Source organism: Bombus affinis, chromosome 13 (genome assembly GCF_024516045.1).
Source record: "Bombus affinis isolate iyBomAffi1 chromosome 13, iyBomAffi1.2, whole genome shotgun sequence".
Classification (NCBI taxonomy): domain Eukaryota; kingdom Metazoa; phylum Arthropoda; class Insecta; order Hymenoptera; family Apidae; genus Bombus; species Bombus affinis.
This window is the reverse complement of record NC_066356.1, coordinates 7,503,788-7,526,277: the sequence shown is the minus strand read 5'-3', so window position 1 is coordinate 7,526,277 and position 22,490 is coordinate 7,503,788. Positions and strand designations below refer to the sequence as shown.

The following is a 22,490-nucleotide window of genomic DNA, read 5'->3' as shown; positions in this document are numbered from 1 at the left end:
TCCTATATTTATGGGCCACTAGTTGAACTTCGAACACACAGTGGCGTATAAAGGAACGTTGAGAGTTGATACGTTATGAATTTTAGTAATTTTTATAACAATGGCAATTTGTTCACCATATTTATAACAAACATTTATTTTATATATCATCATCTGCTGTATATATTATATTTGTGTTAAATAAATATCCATTTTGTAAAATTATAGTGTTTCTCTACGCCTCTTATTTTATAAACTTTCTTTTCTTCGTCACTGTATACATACGCGATTTTCAACTAATGTACCGCATGAATTTTTCAAACATGCGATACGTGACTATTTGGCCGGGGTCACTGACCTCTTCTTCTTTAGATTGTCGAATAAAAACAATAATAGCCGTCCAGTCCAGTGTGAATGGCCTATCTTGAACCAGATACAATATGCTTTTCTCTGTGTTGCAGAATTTTATTAATTAGTCCATGTGACAAGTGACACAATTAGTTATGTAACAAGTTGCTGTACAGACTATTTAAAGTATCAAAATGGATTTACTCGATCAAGAGATTATTCTCTCTGGAAAAGAAATTTCAAAGAAGTAGATAAGAGAGGAAAAATATAGAAGGAGGGTTGTAGAGAAGATCTGTCAACGATTCTCACAGGATCCGCTCAGGCATCCTGGTGATGACGTCAAACAGTGTCTGCACGAGTAACACGAGTGACACGAGCACACACGTGCATCGTGCAGCAGATTTTTTGACGAGAGACAGAGAGAGGGAGACCAGTTTTGCGCTATGCGTAATTCTGGTTCTCGAAAAGAAACAGCGAACAGGATGGAACTTCCGATGCTGACTACTTATTTTGACAGCGGGCGAGAGGTGAGAAACTGACAGCTGGTAAATAAAATGGCCAAGACAAAAAGACGTCTTAGACTAAAGGGTGTTTTATTGTATTGACTTAAGAAACTGAAAATTTACTAAAATAAGATAACAAGAATGTGTGACATTGTGAAAAGTCCCAAGACAACAATTCAGAGATTTGTATCGAGATATTTCAAGTTGGACAAAAGCATTCGAGTTAAGAGCTTCGTATTGTATTCTGTACTTAAGAATCTGAAAACGGACTGAAATTAGATGACAAGAGTATCTTGCGTGAGATATACCGAAGCAACATTTTACAGATCTATATTTTAGGCTATAATTTACAAAATTTATGGCTGAGAGATTCATACCAAAAATTTAAGACATTACTAGTTCTATTATTTTCTAATATAAAGGAATACCTAACAACATGACAAGCTTCGAAACCACATTTTGGATATCTGTACAGAGACATTTTAAGATACACAGAGCAGGAAGGTGAAAAAGAAACTAGGAAGTCACCGTGGGCGTGCATAGGTTTGCTATTGAAACCCTTAGGGATATTTTACTGAAAGCATAAGCAGACTTCCGCGCAATTATTCGATCCGGGGTTATAAAAAGAAAAAAAGAAATGGAGAAAGGGCTGACAGAACCTTGTCGAATCATCAAAACGTGGCTCATTCTCTCGCAGGGCGAAACTTAAGCAACAGCTGGCAACATACCGGGTCGTCACGTGACAATTATTATAGGGGCACCGTGTAGTTTGGATTACGGGGATCAATCCGTGTACACACACACGCCCGTACATAGATACGTCGGAGAAAAGCGTTTTTTTCGTCCAGACGAAAATATTCGACGGATCTGGGTTATCTACTGTTGCAACAGCTGTGCCTTGCTTGTTCTGGATAGAGGCCAGACACTATGAAAATTATTCTGATGGACCTCTTGAAACCCAAACTTTAATGTTTATTGGCAGAAATACCATGGAGGAACGCACGGCGGGTAGGTTGTGGACGTTTGTGTATTTGTGAGAAATTTGGAATTCAATCAATTCAGAATCGTTACTAAAGTTGTCTTTCTATTTGGTTTTGGAACTACACGCGTGTTTGTTCGTCTTCTTCGATCGTCAAAATATTGCTCATCGCAATAATAAACGACATTTCGTACGTACGAACCTAGTAATTCCTAAATCGTTTATTCTGAATTATCTGATCGAACTATTTCTTTGTTTCATATTCTTATATTCATACTGTTCTTTCCCTTACAAGTAAAGTAGATTAAGAAGCTGTGCTTCAAACAAGGTTAAGCGCGAGTGAACGAAAGGCCATCCGGTTTTCACACTTCTGCAAAGCGGATTACGCATTGAAGATTCGTCATCCAATTGTTAGGTTCGAAGATTCCCTCAAATCGACAGCCAATTTGTGTAGGGGCTTATTTTTCATCGTCGGGGTGTAACGGTCGCGATACGTGTGCACCCTTCGGGGTCAATTAGGCCTCCTCGAGCTGGGGTATAATACCTTGCATCGTATTACATTCTACGGTGAAAAGCTCACGGTGAGAAAAGGTGCTACGTGGCCTGCACAGAATAATTGAATTTGCTTCCGTTCCTAGGACCAGCAAAATGGCAAATTTTCATGCTTAAACCTCGCTTACTCATAGTGAAAGCATAGTCGAATAATTGCAAATAATGAATATTTTATTTTATAGTGATAGAGAAAATACAGAAAGATTTTCTATTTCTGTGCGAATAAGATTCTTTCAAAAAATTAAAATTATTACTATTAATTAATTATTATTATTAAGATTATATTATTATATTACGTATTTCGATACACTATTGATATATATATATTAGGAAAAATTGGTCCCAGGGCAACGATTAATTTTGAAAGGAGAGAGTTAGGAAGTCGCGTAGGTACTTTCTTAGTAGGGTCGTCCTCTGACTCGAGGGATGAAATCGACGTAATGGCGATGCAACCCTTTGACCAGATGTACAGCACAATGGTCGTCACGAAAAATCTGACGACAATGTTATCTCGATCTTACTTTCTTTATAGGGTCACGTCACAGAAATTGAGTCGTCAGGGATGTTGGTTGACGAGGTGAATTGTACGAACCATAGAGATCTACGTGATAAACGGGCAACTCGATTTTTCGACTTCTTTTCTTCCTTTCTTTATTTTGTTTTCCTTCGTGCTCAATAGAATACAATAGTTTCAGATCAATTTTAAACTATCGATGATACCAAAACGTTCTAAAAATATAAACTCAAGAAACAGTCACAAATATATGAACCAATCTGTAAGTTGAAAAAGTAAAGTTGGAGAGACATTGTCTTTTTTCCTGTTCCTCTAGTTTAAATCATTCCATAGAATAGGATACTTTCGGACAAATTATAATACACATATGTAAATCCAAAAAATGTTCTAAAAATATAAACACGACCAGAGTCAAAGGAGAAAGCTAACCTCTGAACTGAAAAAGAGGAGGCAAAAGTTGGACATTGTGTTACTTTCTCGTCTAAGGCAAAAGGGTTTTTTCAAGGGATGGCCGCACAATAACAGGATAACAAATTAGTCGTCATTTTGGCTTGTCGTACGAGCCAGCTTGACCTCACAAAGCGGCGGTTTGGCTTTCGGTGAAAAAAGCAAACAACAGCCTAGAGCTGCTAAAGTCTCTTTGCCCCTCACAAAATTGTTTCTTTGCTCGCGTCGAAAGAGTCAATAGGAACGAATATTTTGGTCAGTGATTCTGTGTAGCCTAAAAAAAAGTAGGGTAACCGAAGAAACCGGTCTTCCACGACGGTGCCTCTCGCGTGTTCCTCCACGTTCGACCTTGCCTTCAACAATTCCATTTCCATCGGGACTCGCGTCGATGTTTGCACAGTACCGCAATGTTGCGCCGCTTTCTGAACCCAGAGAAAGAAGGGTGAAATGAGTTCGACGACTAGAACTCGAGGGAGGGAGAGCCAGCGAAAGGGTTGGAAAATCAAGTCGTGCGCTGATATCTGGTAGCAGCTTCCTAGTGAAAGAAACAGGCAACAGAAAACCATAATCGTCTACAAAAGATCTCGGAGGAACTATAGCGTGCAGTCACATAGACATGGCAACATTTCGCACCCTTTTCTCACGCAACACCTCACTCTAGGAGGATCCATCCTTCTTCGTTGACACCCTACGAACCTTTCTGAAGGGTTCGTCGATCAAACGTCTTGTCGACCAGTTGATAACGTCTTTACGTGTAACTGGAATTACTTTGTCAAACAGTTGAGGTCAATCTAAAGATCGTTTAATACTGCCACTACTAATGACTATTATTTGTATTACTATTAATACTCTTATACTTCACTAGTAATAATAATAAAAACATATGAATGTTTCACATGGAAAAATATATAGTAGTGGTGACTAATGGAAAGATAGTGGATTTTAGAGGTGAATTAATATATATAATGTATGTTAAAGCGTAGATTAATGTTGAATTTATACTTCTATCTGAATATTTGTTAAACATTTATGTATATAAATATACGTACATACATTGTATAAAATATTATAGTTCTACTGTTGCCTTGCATATGTACAAACATCTATTCGCAAGTATTAGGACGCTTGTGGGTTTGTTAGAAATATGCTAAAAAATTCAAATTAGCGGATAAAATGACCCAAAAAGATAAGAGAAACTTTCTACATACTATTTGCGATATCGTAATAGTAACTATATATAAAACGTGAATATACAGTTTCCATGACCCTAATTAGGGTAGTCGTATCACCACGTGCATATGCATGTTCAACAAGTGCGAATTAACAAAACAAGTAACACTAGAAAAGCGGTTCCAAATCTTTGATCGGTGGTGCAATGCCGCTGGTGTAATTCCTAATTTTTCATAAGAATTTCATACATTTACACCGATGCATTTTTTAGAATTTCAATGATTTCTCGTACAACATACGGATGAAAGTTTGTTTTTTCGTATAGAGACGGCAGAATCAACCATCCATGGGCAAGCGTATTTTCCAGCTGAGTCATTTACGTTCACGTCTATGTTTCTTATTATTCTAAGCTTCCAAAAAATCTGAAAAAATTCTGGAATAGTCATCGAAGAAAAGAACATTCGATTTCATTGTTTCACACGAAGTAAGCTATCAAACCGTTCCCAAGAGACGTGTAGCACCGCGTTCTTCTTTCTCTCTCTCTCTCTCTCTTTCTCTCCCTTGCAACAAACTTGCAAACCGGAGACGGAAGTAACCCGTAGAATCGCTCGTTCCACGCTCGACTCTGTCCTTTTTCCCCCGGTGGATCGTGCGATCGAACGCACGGAGGGAGTGACGAAAGCGGCGTTAAAGGGGTAGCCACATAGTTGCACACAATTGATGCCAGGCTCTCATAAATCAAAAGCTTCCCTTTCTCTCTCTTTCTGTGATGGTTGGTATGTACGACGCACCGGGTAGCCGGTTCAAGGGCTGCGTATATCGAGTCGAATTTCGTGCAATCACATGGGCCAACTACGGAGCCTGCCAACCCTTTTGGTGTACCGTTACGAAATTACGCCAATAAAGTGGCAAAAATATCGCCTGCTACAGAGTGGTTCGTGTACGCGTGATCCTCATTTACATTACAATGACACGCTGTTAAGAGATGGCCACTCTATTGGTCGAATTTCGTATTGGCCAATCGGTAGGTTGAAAATACGTGAATGAAACACGATTACCAATTAGACTGAGGGACCATTCGAAAATGCGAATGTTTGAAATAATTTCGGTCTCAACAAAGTTCCAAATCGTCCGATAAGTTCGTGTCATTTATTGGTTTGTTAATCTATAGAATCTAGAATTAATTGTTTTGACCATTACGCGTATTGGATTTATATCGAATTACATTCGCACGTCAAAGTCAACAAATTTCAGAAAAATTGTTCTATAAATGACCGAATAATATAGTATTTTATCCGAAAAGTGTGTCAAATTGACACAAGGGTGAGGATTAAGCTGTAATATCCATTTAATTTCAATCGAATGTTCACGACTTTGAACCAATTATAAGCAGTATACGACTGGATCTGAATAGACTTAGTATCAGCTAGGCAATGATACTATTGTAATGACGAAAAGCTCAGCTGAAATTCGATCTGCACCGAGGCTACTCCCAACGGTCGCTCTAATGATCACAGTAATAGCCTCTAAACTAGCAATACGTATGCAAAGAGACGGAGAGACGCATAGTGTGAAAGTCAGTTAATTTTAACCCTGCTGCGAAGCTGCAGCGGTCCGCTGTTTGTATGGAAATTTTACCGGTCGGAAAATGACCGTGTCGAAAGGCTGAACGAACGGGGCTTCTTCATTGGCTCGCCGCGTTCTCGTTTTGCTTTCTTCCCAGCAATTTACCGAGCAAATTATCGGGACCAGTGATCGCGTCCAATCACATGAACAGTAACGTATACGTTTTGAGAAAAGAAGAAGCTTTTTCTGTTTCCTTTGTAAGAGTCTGGACCAGTTAAATTGGATTTATTGGAAGGAGCAAAGAACTTTCTTTGTTAATAAAGAGCAGTACCATCTGGAGACGTCTGAAAATAAGTAAAGTTTGAGATTGTTTTAGCAAGTGATTATAAAGAGAAAAATTCTCAGTTTTTTGCATGAGTTTAATGTGACTTTGTGTTCCATTTTTTAAAGATGTGAGAAAGTGAAATTAGTGGAGAGACTCATACGAGGCTGATTTGAACAATATCACCATCAATTCTCCTAAAAGATATTGTACTTTGTCAACTATTAATAAAAGGAACACACTTTTTCTAATCTTTATATGACGAAGATGCACTAAAATTAGAAACAGCTTTTGTTAATTAATAATGTGCTAAAGTATAATGCTTCTTATACGCAACATCGAGCGTGAAGGAGTTAGGAAAGAAGAGGAATCTTAGAGCATACTAATCAACTCCATAAATTTAAAAGCAGAAAAGGTGGTGATGCAACGAAAATCATTTTTTAAATTCACTTTGGAATTTATGATTCTTTATGACGTTTCGTTGTGATACATACATTCATGGAAGCATTAATATAAAGCCAAAAAGTCTACACTGATACATATATACAAATATATCGTCCACAAAGAATAGATTGAAGACAATCATAGGTGACTGCGCATTTTTCCAACCAACTAGTTCTATTAGAAAAGTCTCTCATCCGCTTTTCGGCATTCGGACCGCAAAAATTGGCCTATGATTAATTGTCTGATTCCCTCTCGTTGAATCATTCGTCATTCGGGTCCAAAACACGACCACAGTGCACCCAACCAACACTATAGAGTTGCCAAACGGTTTGTCAACCGTTAGTGAGACCGAAAGAATAGACCAACGACCTACTTTTTCTTTGGTAAATTCGACGATATTATTGAGACGTTCTACAGCGACGCCATGGGACGCCATGATTCTGTATGGGGGTGTGGTGCATGCGGGTACGTACGTAACTCGAGACGTTTCTCAACGATGCTTCTAAGTTTTCCCTTTTGAAAAACGGGCATTTTGCTCGTGGCCCTTTAAACACTGCTCCATTCGAAAATCGATCAAGATTTTCATCGTGGTTCCACTATTATGGTGCTCTTGACGTATTGCAACTTATACTGCTTGCAGTATGGTGAGAATATGAACTTGTGCGTTGAAACGTAGCGCGCGCGCGCACTGTGTCGATTATGCAACAAGACGCAGTTATTCGGCTCTAATTAAGGAAGTAGTAGGTTATTGTTCCCCTGTCTGAGAACGTTAATGATTGCGCGGCAGGAAAGGTATAGCTTTGAATCATTGCCAGGCTGGCAACAGTTAATATTCTTATTTACGATCTTTCTGTGGTATTCGTGATTTAGTAATAATAATACATTAGATAAAGGATGGAATTAACACGTTAACGACTGCGCGAATACAGTTTGGTTATAGCATAACTAATATATGCATTTTTTATCGCGCGTTTTTCGTAAGCGAGGTGCAATAACATATTTAACTCTTTGTTGGTATTATTCACACTAATTGCTTCATTCTTATTGGTTGCATTGTATATTCGCTTTCTAGTTAATACATTCAGAAGATTTAATAAGAAAATTATTACAAATGTCTAGTAAAATCTTTTATTAATCTTCTCGTCTGTGTTAGACTTACAATGTTGATGAAATTTTATATGTATGATGTAAATATCGTTTGCCAACAGGAAGTCCGGGGTTATAATAACACAAATATTGAAGAATATTGAGAAATTGTGTTTGCATAATTCAAATCTCGAGAGATTGAATTTAAGCATCCATAAAGCGTAAAAGTTATTTCAGATAACAGAATAAAGATGCAGAGCAGAATTATGTTATAGAATTTAACATAATTTAACATTTTTCTGTTAACGTATAAAACAGTCGATAATTAGCTTGGCATAGAATTATTGTAAAATTTTATTACGATAAAAATGGCATTTCTGAATGCTATATTGGCATTTCTTAATGCCATATGTTTCTTCCTGAAACATTTATCGAGATACACCGAATAGCAATTCCTACGAGCAACTAAAAATTATTAGATAGTTTAAATGGCGAAATAAAAGAGCAACGCGCTTTTTAACACCAGATGTCCGGCGTTTTAACGATTTTTCGACGGCAGATACTGTAAAAATTACGACAAAATTCGCGCCAGCTGTTCCTCGAGAGATCCTGCCCGGCGCGTGAGCTCGCCAGGACCTTTGTGCCATTGTTTCGCCGGGCATAATGCACTCGAATTGTGCACCGGAGGAAGGAAGGAAGGAAGAGAGGGAAAATAAAAAGAAGAGAAAAAAAAGACCGAATCGGCTCGGTCACACGATCGATCGGGAGGAAAAGAAAAGCCCTCTTGACTCTTGGGGCAAAGGAGAGGGCTTCGAGAGTGCTCTAGTCGCGTATACGCGCGTACTCGTGCGAGTCGGGAAAGTTGAATCTGAAAGAAAAAGCGTAGGAACGTTTGACAGATGTGGTCTCGCCGCAAGATGTGTTCGCTTTCAGCCAATATCGTGTCAACCAAATCAGAGTACCAACAAAACCGCGTCCTATAAACAATCAAACTCCGCCATTAATTTTCTCCAAACGTTCTCATTACGAATCATAATTTGAACATTTACCGTAGAAAACTTTTAGGTGTATGTTGTATACGTTATAAGAAACATATTGAAATTTCATTAGCATTGTAGTGAAACACGACTGGCATCAGAAATCAATTTCAGATCGTATCATATAGTTTGATAGAATTTAATTAATTAATTTCACCACATGTACACTTAATCAACTCGTTAAGTGTAGTAAAAACTCCATGATCATTCTCTGAATCGCTTCTCATTTTCAACTAGTATACGTATATACATATGTATATACATATATACAGTTTGCAATTTAGTCGATTCTAGTTTTCAAGCTTAGAAGCTGAAACGTTAAGGTAAAAGTACAAAAAGTTCGAACATTTGTGGCTTGGACGTCGACGGCTTTTAAAACATCAGTCTGTCGTTTCTTATTCTAACGACAACATTGTCCAAAACCGTTTCACGAAATCTCTCGGCAGGAAACAAAAAGAATCATCAAGAATGAAGCAACCAAATGACGATCGAATGGCGAAATGTTACTGTCTGTTGAAAATCGTACAGGACAATTCTTCCGCGACCCTTCCAAATCGATCTTGATAATTTCTTGGGTAAACAGAACCATTGTCCTGTACAGTGTGTCTTTCGTCGATGAATGGGGATGCTGGTTGATCCTTTTGTCATCGGAGATCGTCGATCATTTCTCTATTCGTAGTAAAGATAAATCATGCTGGGACAATGGTATCTTTCTCCCTGCTCGTGTGATTCTAACGAATTTTCCGATTGAATCTGAACGTTTGCTAATATGATATCATAGCAAGTCATTGTCGCTCGATTTGTTAAATCGCTGTTAAATAATTGTCACAAAGCAGATTTTTCTACGAAACCCGTATAAGTGTAAAAAATACGCGATTCTTTATCAGATTTCTTTATGCGATATATTTTTTCAGTCTAAAGCTTAAGTACGTCATAATTTATCATTGTTAAGCAGCTACGCATTACAATGAAACTTGATAACAATGAAATGTACAAGCGAATTGTGGACACGATACAACAACCGATATAAAAATTGTAATCAAAGTAAAAATTCCGATTCGTCGTAATTATTGTTCAGAATAAAGATTGTGGATAATGATTTTAAAAATCGAGATCGATATCATAACTGTCTTTAACCCCTAGAAATTATGCATCATGCAAAAATAGATAATTATTTAATATAGGAAAATAAGCTCCAATGACATTGATTTTAACGTATGCTATAAAGGATAGTAGTCATTTGTACTGACTTCCTTATACCGAATAAGTACCAAAAAATTAAATAAAAACCCGTATTTTTTACAAAAAGACAACATTTTACACGGGAAGTCCGTGCCAATACTTTTGTTCATCGGCGTATATCAAGGGATGAGGTTCATCTATCATGGTGGCAAAACCACCTTCCTTTTTGCCTGGTGGAAATTTGTTCCGGAGAAAAGAACATTCGAATCGATTTCCTTTCTCCTCTTTCTACCGTTTTCCCCTCCTCTGAAGACACGTTATTCGTGTTGCCAGTTCCTTTCTTCTCGCCACGTCATTTTCTTCAACTACATACCATGACGTTTCTGAATCCCCGACACGTTCCCCATTGCAGAAGGGTAAGTGAATGTTTACCGTGAGTCATCGTCTATTCACGGCCCTCCTTTCTTCGTTACCGATAAAAATCCGCGGTATAAATAGATAAGAGCAATTAATCGCGAATCGAGCCGCGTCAGCGCCGCGCAAACGTTCGACTTCCAAGTATGTAATGAGACTCTGCAAAGGGTCGAGATGATGAGCCAGAGATGAGGAATCTTCGTTGCACAAAATTTGCTAAACCTAAGTAACTCATAGTTGGGAAGATATAATATATGTATATTTTGTTAGACATATAATGCACAAATGACTTATAGGGTCACTTGATCTCGACCTCTTCTGTTTGCACAGTCACGTGACATTATATCGATTGCAAAACCATAACTCTGAAGCAATAGAAGAAATAAAATGACGAAAGATGGATAAAAATTTCATTACGCAAACTTAAATCGTTTCAAGTGGTTCGTCGCTGTATGGTGTATGTGATTTTTGTAAGATGAGATGTTTTAAAGGCGTGTTAACGTTATTTCTATTTTTCTGAATTGAACTATATTCTAGTACATCAATTTTAAAATCATAATTTTCTGGCGTAAGTAACTTAATACCTTTAAGAGCGAATAAAAAGCAACTTCGATTGGTTTATAAAAAAGTCCAATTGAAGAAAGTGAATGAGATCATGACAGTTTCGATCAATGACAAAAATTCGTGCACTCTATTTTTACAATTACGTGAAAATGCGACTCCACAATACTATATATAACCAATCAGACGGTGCGTTCCTTTAATCAGCTTCTGATCTCCGCAGACTTATTCGTCGCGACGCAATTATCCATGCTCCCGGAACACGATCCTCCAATTCCCTGTTCTGCGTTCGCGTCCTTTGATCTTGCGCATCATTTTTTCCCCGGCGCACTTTGTTCGAGACGCGATTCGTGGGCGTTGCGGGGCGATAGCGCAAAAAGAAAAAGAGAAGATCAAGAAGAGGAGGAAGAAAGGCTGGGAGTGTGCGCGAGAGTAACGGATACGCGAAGACAGAAGAAGCATTCATGGAACGACGACACGTGTTTCCTCGCGAGTCCCCTAGCAAGAACATCATCCACGAGAGCGAATCGTCTCGAGCAGCGCGAAACTTGGGTAATTGAACGCGAAATTTCCTTGTAAACGAACCGAGAAACGAACAGTCTCGTGGGAAAGTCGCCTTTTCCTTGGGAACTTCTTCGTCTCTCGGCTTTTCCTTCTCCTGGATCGAATAAATTTTTCCTTTGTTGATCAGCGATTGTACTTCGAGATTATCGTCTTGTTTGAAATTCATTTGAGATTACGACAATAATAGTAATTTATCGATATGAACGAGATAAATGCTCTGCTACAAAAAGTATGGAGCAACAATAGCAAAAGGTAACAAAGGCAAATATAAAATAGACAACATGACTGATAAAGGACAGGAGTGGATAGTACTGATTCGTGAGGCAGTTCATAGCTACGTACGACGATAGGAGGAATTATGTTGTAACGAATCTACATATTCTGTGCTATAGTAAGAATCTCGTAAATATTTCTCCCTTGTGTTTCTAATAAAATTACTACAGAGACATTTAGAGAATCTTCTGATAGGAATTTTTAATATTAAAAAACTTAGCACGAACCGTAATAATCAAACGCAAAATTGATATCAGCGTCGTCCTCTTCCTGTAGATTCCAAGTATTCCAATTACTGTCTCTGTTCTCAAACTTGAACAACAAGAACTCTACGAAGAATTCTTGTTTAAATCTCCACCGAGTCTGATAGCTTCTACAACGTCTTCTTGTCGATTGTCACTCTCGATTGTTCCTCTTCTTCATTGTCGAAGCTAACAATAGCCTTTGTCACTCGTCGGACAATCCTTGGCTGTTTATCGCATAATTTTCCGGTTGGAAAACGCTGCATCGATCGATCGACCGAAAAAATAATAACCAAGCGCGAAGTAAGAGAAAATCAGAAGAAATATTGTTCTCTTTACGTAGGTTGTCGCTAAAAGTTCAACCGTATGCAATTTCTGTAAAATATCATACATTCGATCAAAGTAATCTTCGTATCATTCGACGCACTTTCTCGGCGATTATCTAACTTCTTTCAGATTTGGAAGAACTGTGAGTTTTAGAATTCAAAAATTCTTGATTACGGCCTCTTCATTTACAGATTCTTTCAAAATAATGTACACATTAAAAACTTGTCTAGGTGTGATTTTCTACAAATGCTAATTTTTCATTTCCCATCATTTTTACGTTAGTCTCGCCGAATTTAAATTCACAAGAAAGTTACATGAACGTTTTAATTACCCATGATGATCAATATTTTCATTATGGATCTTTTTGAAGCGTTCAATACACACCCTTTATAACGAATTTCTTTTTTAGTAGTTTTCTTCTTCTTTAATAAATCTCTTCTTTTCAGTTATCAGTATGGTTGATAATAGGCGGTATGACGAAATTTAATGAGTGATATTGTCAAATTTAATCTTCAGAAAAACAAGTTTTCCATAGGTGCAAACTTAATCTCGACGATGCAAAATGTCTCACGGAAGGAAGTATAGAAAGAAGGATTAAAGGTCATTAAATGCGTGAGCTAAGGGGACGAAAAGCTAGATAACAAATGACTCGCCTCGAGGACGATCGTCATGTTTTCCATGCGAAGATTGATGAGCAGAAGGAAGGGTACAGCTCGAACATTTTGCTTCCGTGCCCTTTCTACGCATATTTTAATTCTCGAATCGCTAGTTTTTCACTTCGGTATAAAAAGCTCAATGTCGGATTAGGATCAAACGGAACGTGCCTTGAAATAATTAATGAACCTCTTTCCGCTTATTCGACCTGAGAATAATGAATACTTAAATGCATCTTTCACAGAGGAATACATTAACATACTTGTTATATTGTAACGTATGAACTGTTCGATTCTTAAAGATTCGTACTTTACTGAATTCTAATTTGGGAAATATACGTTTATATATTTGTAAGCGTTAAAAAGTCCGAACTTTATGCAAAGGAGAAAATTCCCAGCTCTGAAACGATATCCAATGATGCTTCTATAAATACAAAAGTATTTATTGGCAAGAAAAAATAGTTTTAAGTAGTTGATATAATAACATGTTACGAGTAGACGTTTATTCATTTATGGGAAATTTAAATGTATCAAAATTTATAAGATGCACATAATGTATACACACGGAAGTAAAGAACTGTTATAATATTTAGAGAGAGTAAGACAAATCTCGATTTAAGCTCTGCTTCTTTAGTGGTATTTTGTATAACATCCGCGATATAGTTATAATCTATGCAACATTTTAATCGATGAAACGCCTGTATCGGTTTCTTGGATGTATTTTCTGCCCCAGATTGTGAACATATTAAAACATTTCTCTTACCAATTATCCTACTATACTACATATACTACAGGCAAGTAAAACCACCACAAAATATTTAAAGATTGATTCCTGCGTAACATCAGCAACATCTAAAATTTTATTCGTCCTTACATATCACGCGCATTCTGTTTCACATATTTAAATTTCCCATGAATGCATAACGATAGCGTCTAATAACAACCCATCAAAGTAAAATATGTTGCAATCTAATATCTGAACATTCTGAACGTTCAAACTGCAACAAGGTCACAGCCGGTGGCTGTTTATTTCCAAACACAATACCCGATCGTTGAGGGAATGGCCCGTGGCGTGACCTACGAAAAATCGTAGAAAACTGGGAAAGGAGAGACGCGTCTTGAAAAGAGCCCCCTTGCAGAGAATTTTTCCAAACGAAGGGACGAAGGAAGCTTCGGGTCCCCCCTGAAGTCTCTTCACGACTTTCTCCAGCAGGCGTTCTTGCCACCCATTGTGCTTTGATTGTGAAAAGTCAAAGTTAACCGTTAGCTAGCGACTCGTACGGTTCGTAGACTTTTAAATCGGCGCGTTTCACATGGCCAGAAAGAACTGCGTGGAAAAGGTGGTCCTAATAGAGTATGGAAAAAAGCTGAGAATTCATTAGGAGTTGCTAGACGTTAATGTAAAGGGTTTAGGACGCGTGGTTAGTCCTGAATCTCTCATCGTTGCAGAGGAACCACTCGGTGCAAACATAGTCCCGCGAAAAAAAAGAACGGTCCCTCGTAAGCGTACCTAACGGGTTCGTCGCGTAATTACTACTAACGAACCGTTTGTTTCGCTCGACGAGATACACGGTGACTCACAGGTGTGCTTTTAGTATCGAGGTACCCGGCGCCAAAGCGCACCGAGATTACATAATAGCCGACGTAACGATTCGCGAACGTTGCACCGAGATATTCCGTTGCGTACCGAAACAAAGATCTTCGGTAGTTGCTCGTTAACGATTACAATAATTAATAATAATTTAATATTCGACGGTATTAAAGCCTTCTTCGCGGAGATTAAAAGCTATGCAGGTAAGTGATTTGAAGTGTTTTTTATCTGTAGATTCTTTTTTAACTACAGTTTGATTTTTGCGCTGCTATTGTTGTACCATGGATTTTTACGCATTTGTGGGAAATTTGAACATGCGAAATGTAGAGATGTATATAACGAAATATCCAGAGTATTTTATAATGTTATAGTAACTGACTAGAAAATATTATATAACGACCTGCAGAAAGAGTTACGTTAAAGGGGAAAGATTGTACTTTCTTATTCTCGAATTGAATTCTTTCGAAGCTGGGTGGAGACGTATAAGACGATTTCTTTGAATTTAAAATTTCAGCGAAGTCAAATTTTAATCATTCTGTTTGGTTCATTTTACTGTACAAATGGTGCTATATCACCGTATTATATTGCGATTGGACAGACTGGATTTGATTCATTCTGTATTAAATGGTATTACTAAAATATTGCTAAATTATATTACGAAAGAACGTAAACGGAATGTCAATGGAAATCGATATCGTTTTCTGATTTTGACCAGCAAAACCTTAATGACCGGTTCTCATTAGCGGTATGCAGCAATAGTCGGAACTGATGTTCACTGATGCATTTCAGTTCGAGGGACCAATTATTATGACAGTGTTTTTAGAGAGGGTAGACTATGACGGTTACGAAAGTCTTATTAATAGCGGTTCGTATAACAGCAGGATAATCGGTGAAGCAATGCACCGTGTTTTGAGGCAGTGCTTGTGAGAAAATGAAGATAAATACCGACCCAATTCGATCGTATTAATCATGGGAAAACGCTAGGTTTCGTAACGAGAATGATGAAGAGGAAGGTATGCCCGAAGAGAAACAGTAGCGCTGGTTCATGAACTAGCTGGATTATACTGTCACGGTTAACTCTGTGCACCAGAAAGTAACAGCACGCAATAACGGTGACCGTTTTTATTATAACTTGCTTGTTTTATCTTCCGTACGACTCGCATGACGACTGTCAATGCATATGGTTCCCACCTCCGCTTCCTGGTTCCTAGCGGAGCTTCCGGTCTCGTGACAGCCCGTCCTGGTCCACCGCTCGTTCCGTCCCAACATTACAGCTTCGCCACTTTCACGTCGCATTTCACCTCCGAGTGATGCAGACTTCCTTCCTCGTGAACTACCGGTTTGCGGTCGCGCTCAAATCACCGAAAGAAGTCAGAGAAACGCAACTTTGACTCGCTCGTTAACGCTATCGGCGACGCGACATTGGCGCCACGTGACTGTTAATTAGTAGCAATAATAATATAAGACGTGGAAGATTGCGCGGTATAATTAGACAGAAGGTTGTTTTATTATGTAATATGTGCAAAGATAAGTTGGAAATGTGGAACAGAATTTTGTCAATGGAGCTTTGTTTCTAAGCCAGTCGAGTTTGAAGTTCTGTCAACGTGAACACGTGGACTTTGCAACTTTTTGACCAAATATACGACTGGACGACTGGTGAGTTGATGTACCCGTGAAAGTAAGTTAAATATATAGGATAAATTTGTTGTTTAAGGCTTTATTTTTTAGGAAAGTACGTTTGAACTTGCTTAGTTAAGAATTGACGCGATATCGATGAATTTTCGAGTACAATTTTCTGGGCTTCAAACGAATGTATTTTATTATAAATTTTCAATTTATTTTTGCATAAGAAATAACCTTCTGCAGATTATACGTACGTTCTCGAATTATCTATTCTGCTTTTTTCACCTTTCTAATAATTCAAATTATTCTATGAACACGATAGAAATCATACTTCATTCGCTCTTGACGTGAATGTTACGTTCGAAACTAATCAATATAGTGTTCGCTATAGTGTTCAGAAAGATATCCTCATTACCCAACATTAAAATCCCGAACTATAATATTCCAGAAATATTATTTATGTTTAGACTCGATTCAATTCCCAATGCTAATTTAATACAGGGGACTCCACGTGGATGCATTGAAAAATAAAAAAAAAAAGAAAAACGTGAGGAAAACTGAGGGCGTTCACGCCGGCGATTCATCAGTGAATAAATAATTCATGGTGTTTGCGGGGACAGGACCATGGCGGTAAAAACGTCTGGGGCCCTGTTTAACCAGGATGACGTTCCAGGACTGACAGGAGGCAGATGAGCGTGAAGGAACAAGGTGAAAAATGGAGGACTGTTAAACAGGATTTTCGATGTTGACCGAGGCAACGGAAAACGAGGACGGTACTTCCTGAGGGAAGCACGGAAGCTTCGTTTCTTTGATCTTCGTGGGACCGACGGATTTCGTTCGACTATCGAAGAGACATTTTTCTTATTTTTTCTATCGTATAGAAATCGAGAATTAGGTCTCGGCTTAAGATCTCTATCAAATTATTGTAGCTCGAGTTTGGACGATTCGATATCTGATGCAACATTATCAAATCCTATGTAGCTAACAATTATAAATACTGTGCATAATTAATTACGTAATGAATAATTACATAATTCAATAATTTTTTAAATAATTTCAAATTGGAAGATTCTGTGACAAAAATTCCTAATATAACGAATTACAATATCTTTAACTTCATTTTCTTTTACAAGTGACAAATATCAGAAATTTTCGAAGGACACTGTATTCCAAGAAAAAGATCGACTTTCTAAAATCACGGATGCAAACTCAAAGATCAAAGGCATACCTCCTACAGTTGTGCTTCGAAAAGAATAAGTTAACGGTATCGATTTTTGAAAGAGTCACCCGGTATACGTGACAGTCATGCGTTATCCTAGGATCTGAGGAAATAAACGGTTTCCTGAGTGAAACGTGCCACTGTGGTGTGGGCCAGCCACGAGGGACAGATAAAACATACGTCGAGGCACGTTTAAGCCTCTTCCATGCAAAGAACCAACCAACGCAATGCTTCAGCATTTCCGAATGTTCATAAATATTCATACATCTTTGTATTAAGAGTTCGTGAATGGGAAAAAGGGACTGTCCTTGAACAAATGTCATAAGGGAAGAATATCCAACTTCATACACCTCTCTTCTCATCGAATCGAAGAATCATATTTTTCAAATCGAAGATCTGTTACCGTTCAATTTTGGTTGATTAGGCAGTACCTGAACGACGGTGTTTGATCGGGACATTCAGCTCGCTGAAATAAGGCAAGAAGAGTTACTGGTTTGTGTATACTTTCGTCGAAGAGCTTTTGGATCAACAGGATGCGGGTCTATAGGAGGATTGCCTTATTTATGAGCCATTCACAACTGCCGAGCGTATATACTAGTTCTCAAATTTAATGGACCGTGAGAGAAAGAAAGAGGATGCTGACTCTCTAGGATTCTTTAATTCGAAACATGTTTTCTGCCCTCGAAATACTACCGTTTGAATAGAAAGATATATTATACATATATATCGATCATAGACATTTACATAGATTCCTTAAATTTGGTGCATTACACAGAAGATTGTCTTATTTGTATTTTTGCATCAAATTTTGTATTAATTTAACGCAATAATTGAACGATTTTAAAAATCAGTAATCAATTTCATGTTATCAAAACCCATGTTTTTGTGAGTTTTAAGATGAAATATACGTTTTTGCATCATATTGAACGTTTTAAGAACGATGATGCGATATTAAATCGAAATGAAAATTTCTTTTCCGGATAAAACGGATACATAAAATGTAAGAAGTGTATACAGACATTTGTGACTGACTGTATACACAATTTCTCGGTTCAAAAGGTTTCATAAATGAATCTCTTCGGGCAGAAAACACGATTCGCCGATTTCCCGTCTCAAACAGATGTTTCTTCGCTTTTGAGCTACCAATAAAAAGAAACACTCTGGCTATAATTTTCTGTTTGCAAGATGGACGCCTAAAAACTGAAGTCAACGATGATTCACACGTTTCGTAATTCCGTTCCTGGAAAATCACACGTAGTCCGTAATTGTATCCGACAAATAGACTGACCTTGAAAGCAGCGTGTGATTCACCGTTGCAGAAATGTTTCGGACCAAGCGATTCGGAACCGTGCTTCAGCTGGAGCGAGATTAGAAAATTCGTTCCAGAAACGGCAGCGTAGCTCGGAGCTGCTTTCATTTTCCATTTTCATGCGAGCGAAACTCCGTTGGCTTAGTTTTCCATCGACGTTTAGTAGTGGAGAATACGATCGATCATGGCGACACTTTCGCGATAATGACGTGCTCAATCTCTCGCGGAATAGGACCAAAAACGGTCGAGGATTTGCTACACACCAGACACTACAGCGTCCTGATAGGCAGACCTGTCACTTCGTAATAATTTACAGACATCATGCAGTAATTTGTGCCAGTATAATTTATGCGGACGCCGCGTGCAGTTTTCCATAGTCGTTGGAGCGAGAAGAACAACCACAGAACTCGCGTTACGATTTTTAATTCGCACTTTATCGATGTAATACCGAGTGACGGGAAAATACTGCAATTGAAAGTTTTGACGTAACTTTTGTGTAAAAGATGTTGAATTTTATTAAATATTTCGAAATGAACAACTTGAACAGTCGAATGATAATTCTACTCGAACTGAACAACTAAAGTTAACGACTGAATAAAAAAATAATTTCCTATCGTTTGAAACTGCTCCGAATTTAAAAAAAAAGACATCAATTTAATATCCAGACGTAATATTATCTCTTGAAAGCTATCTATTAGATTAATTTATCATGGATACAATGTTACCCCAGTACAATATTTTTATTCTAGAAATCAATAAATCCAATACTCTATTATTACACAATATTAGATGAAACGCAAAAAGGTGATTGTTTGCGAAGGTTATAAATAACATCGTGGCAATTCTATTAGGAGACGACAATATTCAAACAAAAATGGCATGGAGTGAAATTTCACCCCTGATAGCTTCTGTCGAAGGCTAAGCAAGGTATAAATATCCATCGATGTAGAATTTAAAAAAAGATAGAAATCCATCACATTTATACTTATTCCACTCACGAAATTCACAAAGGGTGAAATTTCACCCATCATAGCTTAAAGGACGCACAAGACATAAATATCCATCAGATCAATCACAACCTCCGCAGAATTTAAAATAGAAAAATACTCAACAATGGCTTTTATTTCATTCGATGTGAGATTTTAGAACTTTATAGATTTGTATAATTACATAGACGATATATACTATAATATTTATAAATCTATGTCTTCTACATTCGCAGAATTCCACAAATATTCTTCTGTTAGCAAGGTAATGCACTTACACCACCCTCGAAGCTATATTCCCGATGTAATTTATTAAATTGTGCAGTTCTATACCCTGTAAGGTAAAAAGCATTAAAAATGTTTTGTGTCATCATGGGTGTTTCCCCGACGTTTCTATCTTTAGCAGTGGCAATCGATGCGAATATGGAAATGATCGCGGACTATTCGGTGACCATCAGCTGGTTTCCGTGGAAACCAGGTGGGGGCGTGTGTCGTAGGTCGTCGAGCGTAGGCTGGTCGTCGAATCCATCCGCGTGGACGTACACCAGGCAGTCAGGAATGCAGGTGAAGGATTTCCACGTAGTTTCTCTGCGCCAATTTACTTCCTTATTGGGCTGAAAAATGTCTGGAATCCTGTCCATCGCGTCCTTCCCGATATTTTACTCGTGAACGTCCTTCGCTCGTGATAAGGAATTCCTCATGGAAGGTTAATGGATGTACTTAGCCGGTGACTCGTTTTCCAACCACTTTGTGCACCTTCTCGTGTTACTCTGCGCCGAGTGTTCAATATAATAGGCAAGATAATACAATCGAACTTGGACAACTCGAAAATTTCTATAGGACAACAATTTTGTAGCTCTCTAGGAATCGAAAACTCTCTAGAAATCGAAATATGTTTAAACGTTATCTCGAATCATCTGTCGTGTTTAGATACATTATTTTCCCTCTGTGATTCGGATTCACACAAGAAGCTGAAGTTTACTTTAATAAACATCAAATCAATATAACTTGTGACTCAAATTCACAATCAAACTTTGATCACCGTTTGATCATCCTCAAAGTGATAGGAATATGGATATCTATATGTCTTGCAATGAAAAACTACACTTACTTACTATATTAACCTACACTTACTATAAGAGGAAACACGAGTATGTATTATAATCTATCATAATAACTAGCAGCAATAGAAAGAGTTTGATTCGATCAATCTAGACGTCGAATAATAAAGAAATGTTATAAAATTACTTTAAAAATCGCAAAATTTTTTGTTTCTCTAACAATCTGAGCCAATTATCATTTTCTGTATAAAACCAGCGAATACCTCAATACCTATAAACAGAGCTGTATATACAAACGTGTATGTAGAAGATTCCCTACTGGCGTCGCGTCGTAAAATTGGAAGACGTCGACGACAAGGGTGTAGCAGGAATCCCGGCGTCTATTTCTATCTTATGGCTGAAATAGTCATTATGGTCGACGAAACGTGGGTGTGTTTAGGTACTGTTTCCGACGGTAATTGGCCGGGGAAAGGGGAGATGAACCGTAAAGAGAGAAAGCACCTAGGGTGTCTGCGATACGTATAGACCATCCTCGCTCCTACGCCGTTCAATTGAATGACGTCAATCTTTTGATTACCTAAGCTTACGCGATTCATCCGCCCGCGTTCGGGCGGAGAAAAAGCTCGAAACATATTATTAAATTGAAGTCGTAGTCAACCGACGAGTCAAAGGGAATGTCAACTGAACGCACTGACAACTTTCAGTTACGGATAAATTATGCACGGTCGACAGGGTACTTTTAATTAGATATGATTGGGACGAAAGGCCACCGCGTACATACGCAAGTACTGCACGAACAATCAGTATAATTCGAATCACTTTGGGCTGTGGCACTGATTGATCCGTATTAAGAGTCTAATTTTCTTTTTTCTCTCTCGTTTGTTCCAGGCGAACTATACGTGGAGGACCTAGGTGAGAGGCGGATCGTATCCATCAGAATGGGATGGCTTTGGGTCGAGGGTACTCCCAGGCTCCCGTTGAGGGCATTGAACCTACGACAAGCAGCACCCAGCCTATGTCAACCACACGCACTGGCTCTTGGATTCACACTCAGCAACTCGCAGGGTCACACTCTCGCCACTTTTTGGGTAACTTCTCAGTTTTTTATTGGCTACTGAACTTAGAGGCAGAGAAATTACTTTTTGATATCAATCTTAACGATCTAACTAACCTTTGGAGGATATTAAAAGGTTTAAGACATGTCAGGGGAAAGTTATTTTATGTCTATTTGGAACTTCCATGGCACTCTCACAAGAACCTGAATCAGTATCTAATTGGTTCACCTACAGTCACTGAATATTACTCATTAAAATTATTCTTTTATTTAAAAACAAATTGTTAGCTTTGTACAAAAATTCTATTTTTGGAAAAACTTATATTTTACGAACACTGGACGTCCTAGGTTAAAGATATTTGTCAGCAAACATATTAGCGATCAGTTCAAACCACTGTAGGTACAGTATATAGTTTATCTAAATATGTCATACATATTTAATTATAATTAAAGTAGAAATGACAAAATGAGATAGATACACGTA

General features: G+C 38.0%; 1 protein-coding gene across 1 annotated transcript in view; it reads left to right on the top strand.

The window, feature by feature from the left end:
• The window catches only part of LOC126922908 (uncharacterized), a 50,316-nt gene that overhangs the window by 19,750 nt on the left and 8,076 nt on the right, over positions 1-22,490 (top strand). Inside the window, exon 2 of the mRNA XM_050735850.1 lies at positions 21,841-22,040. Within this exon, the coding sequence (XP_050591807.1) occupies positions 21,841-22,040 (200 nt within the window). The remainder of the gene's footprint in view (positions 1-21,840; positions 22,041-22,490) is intronic.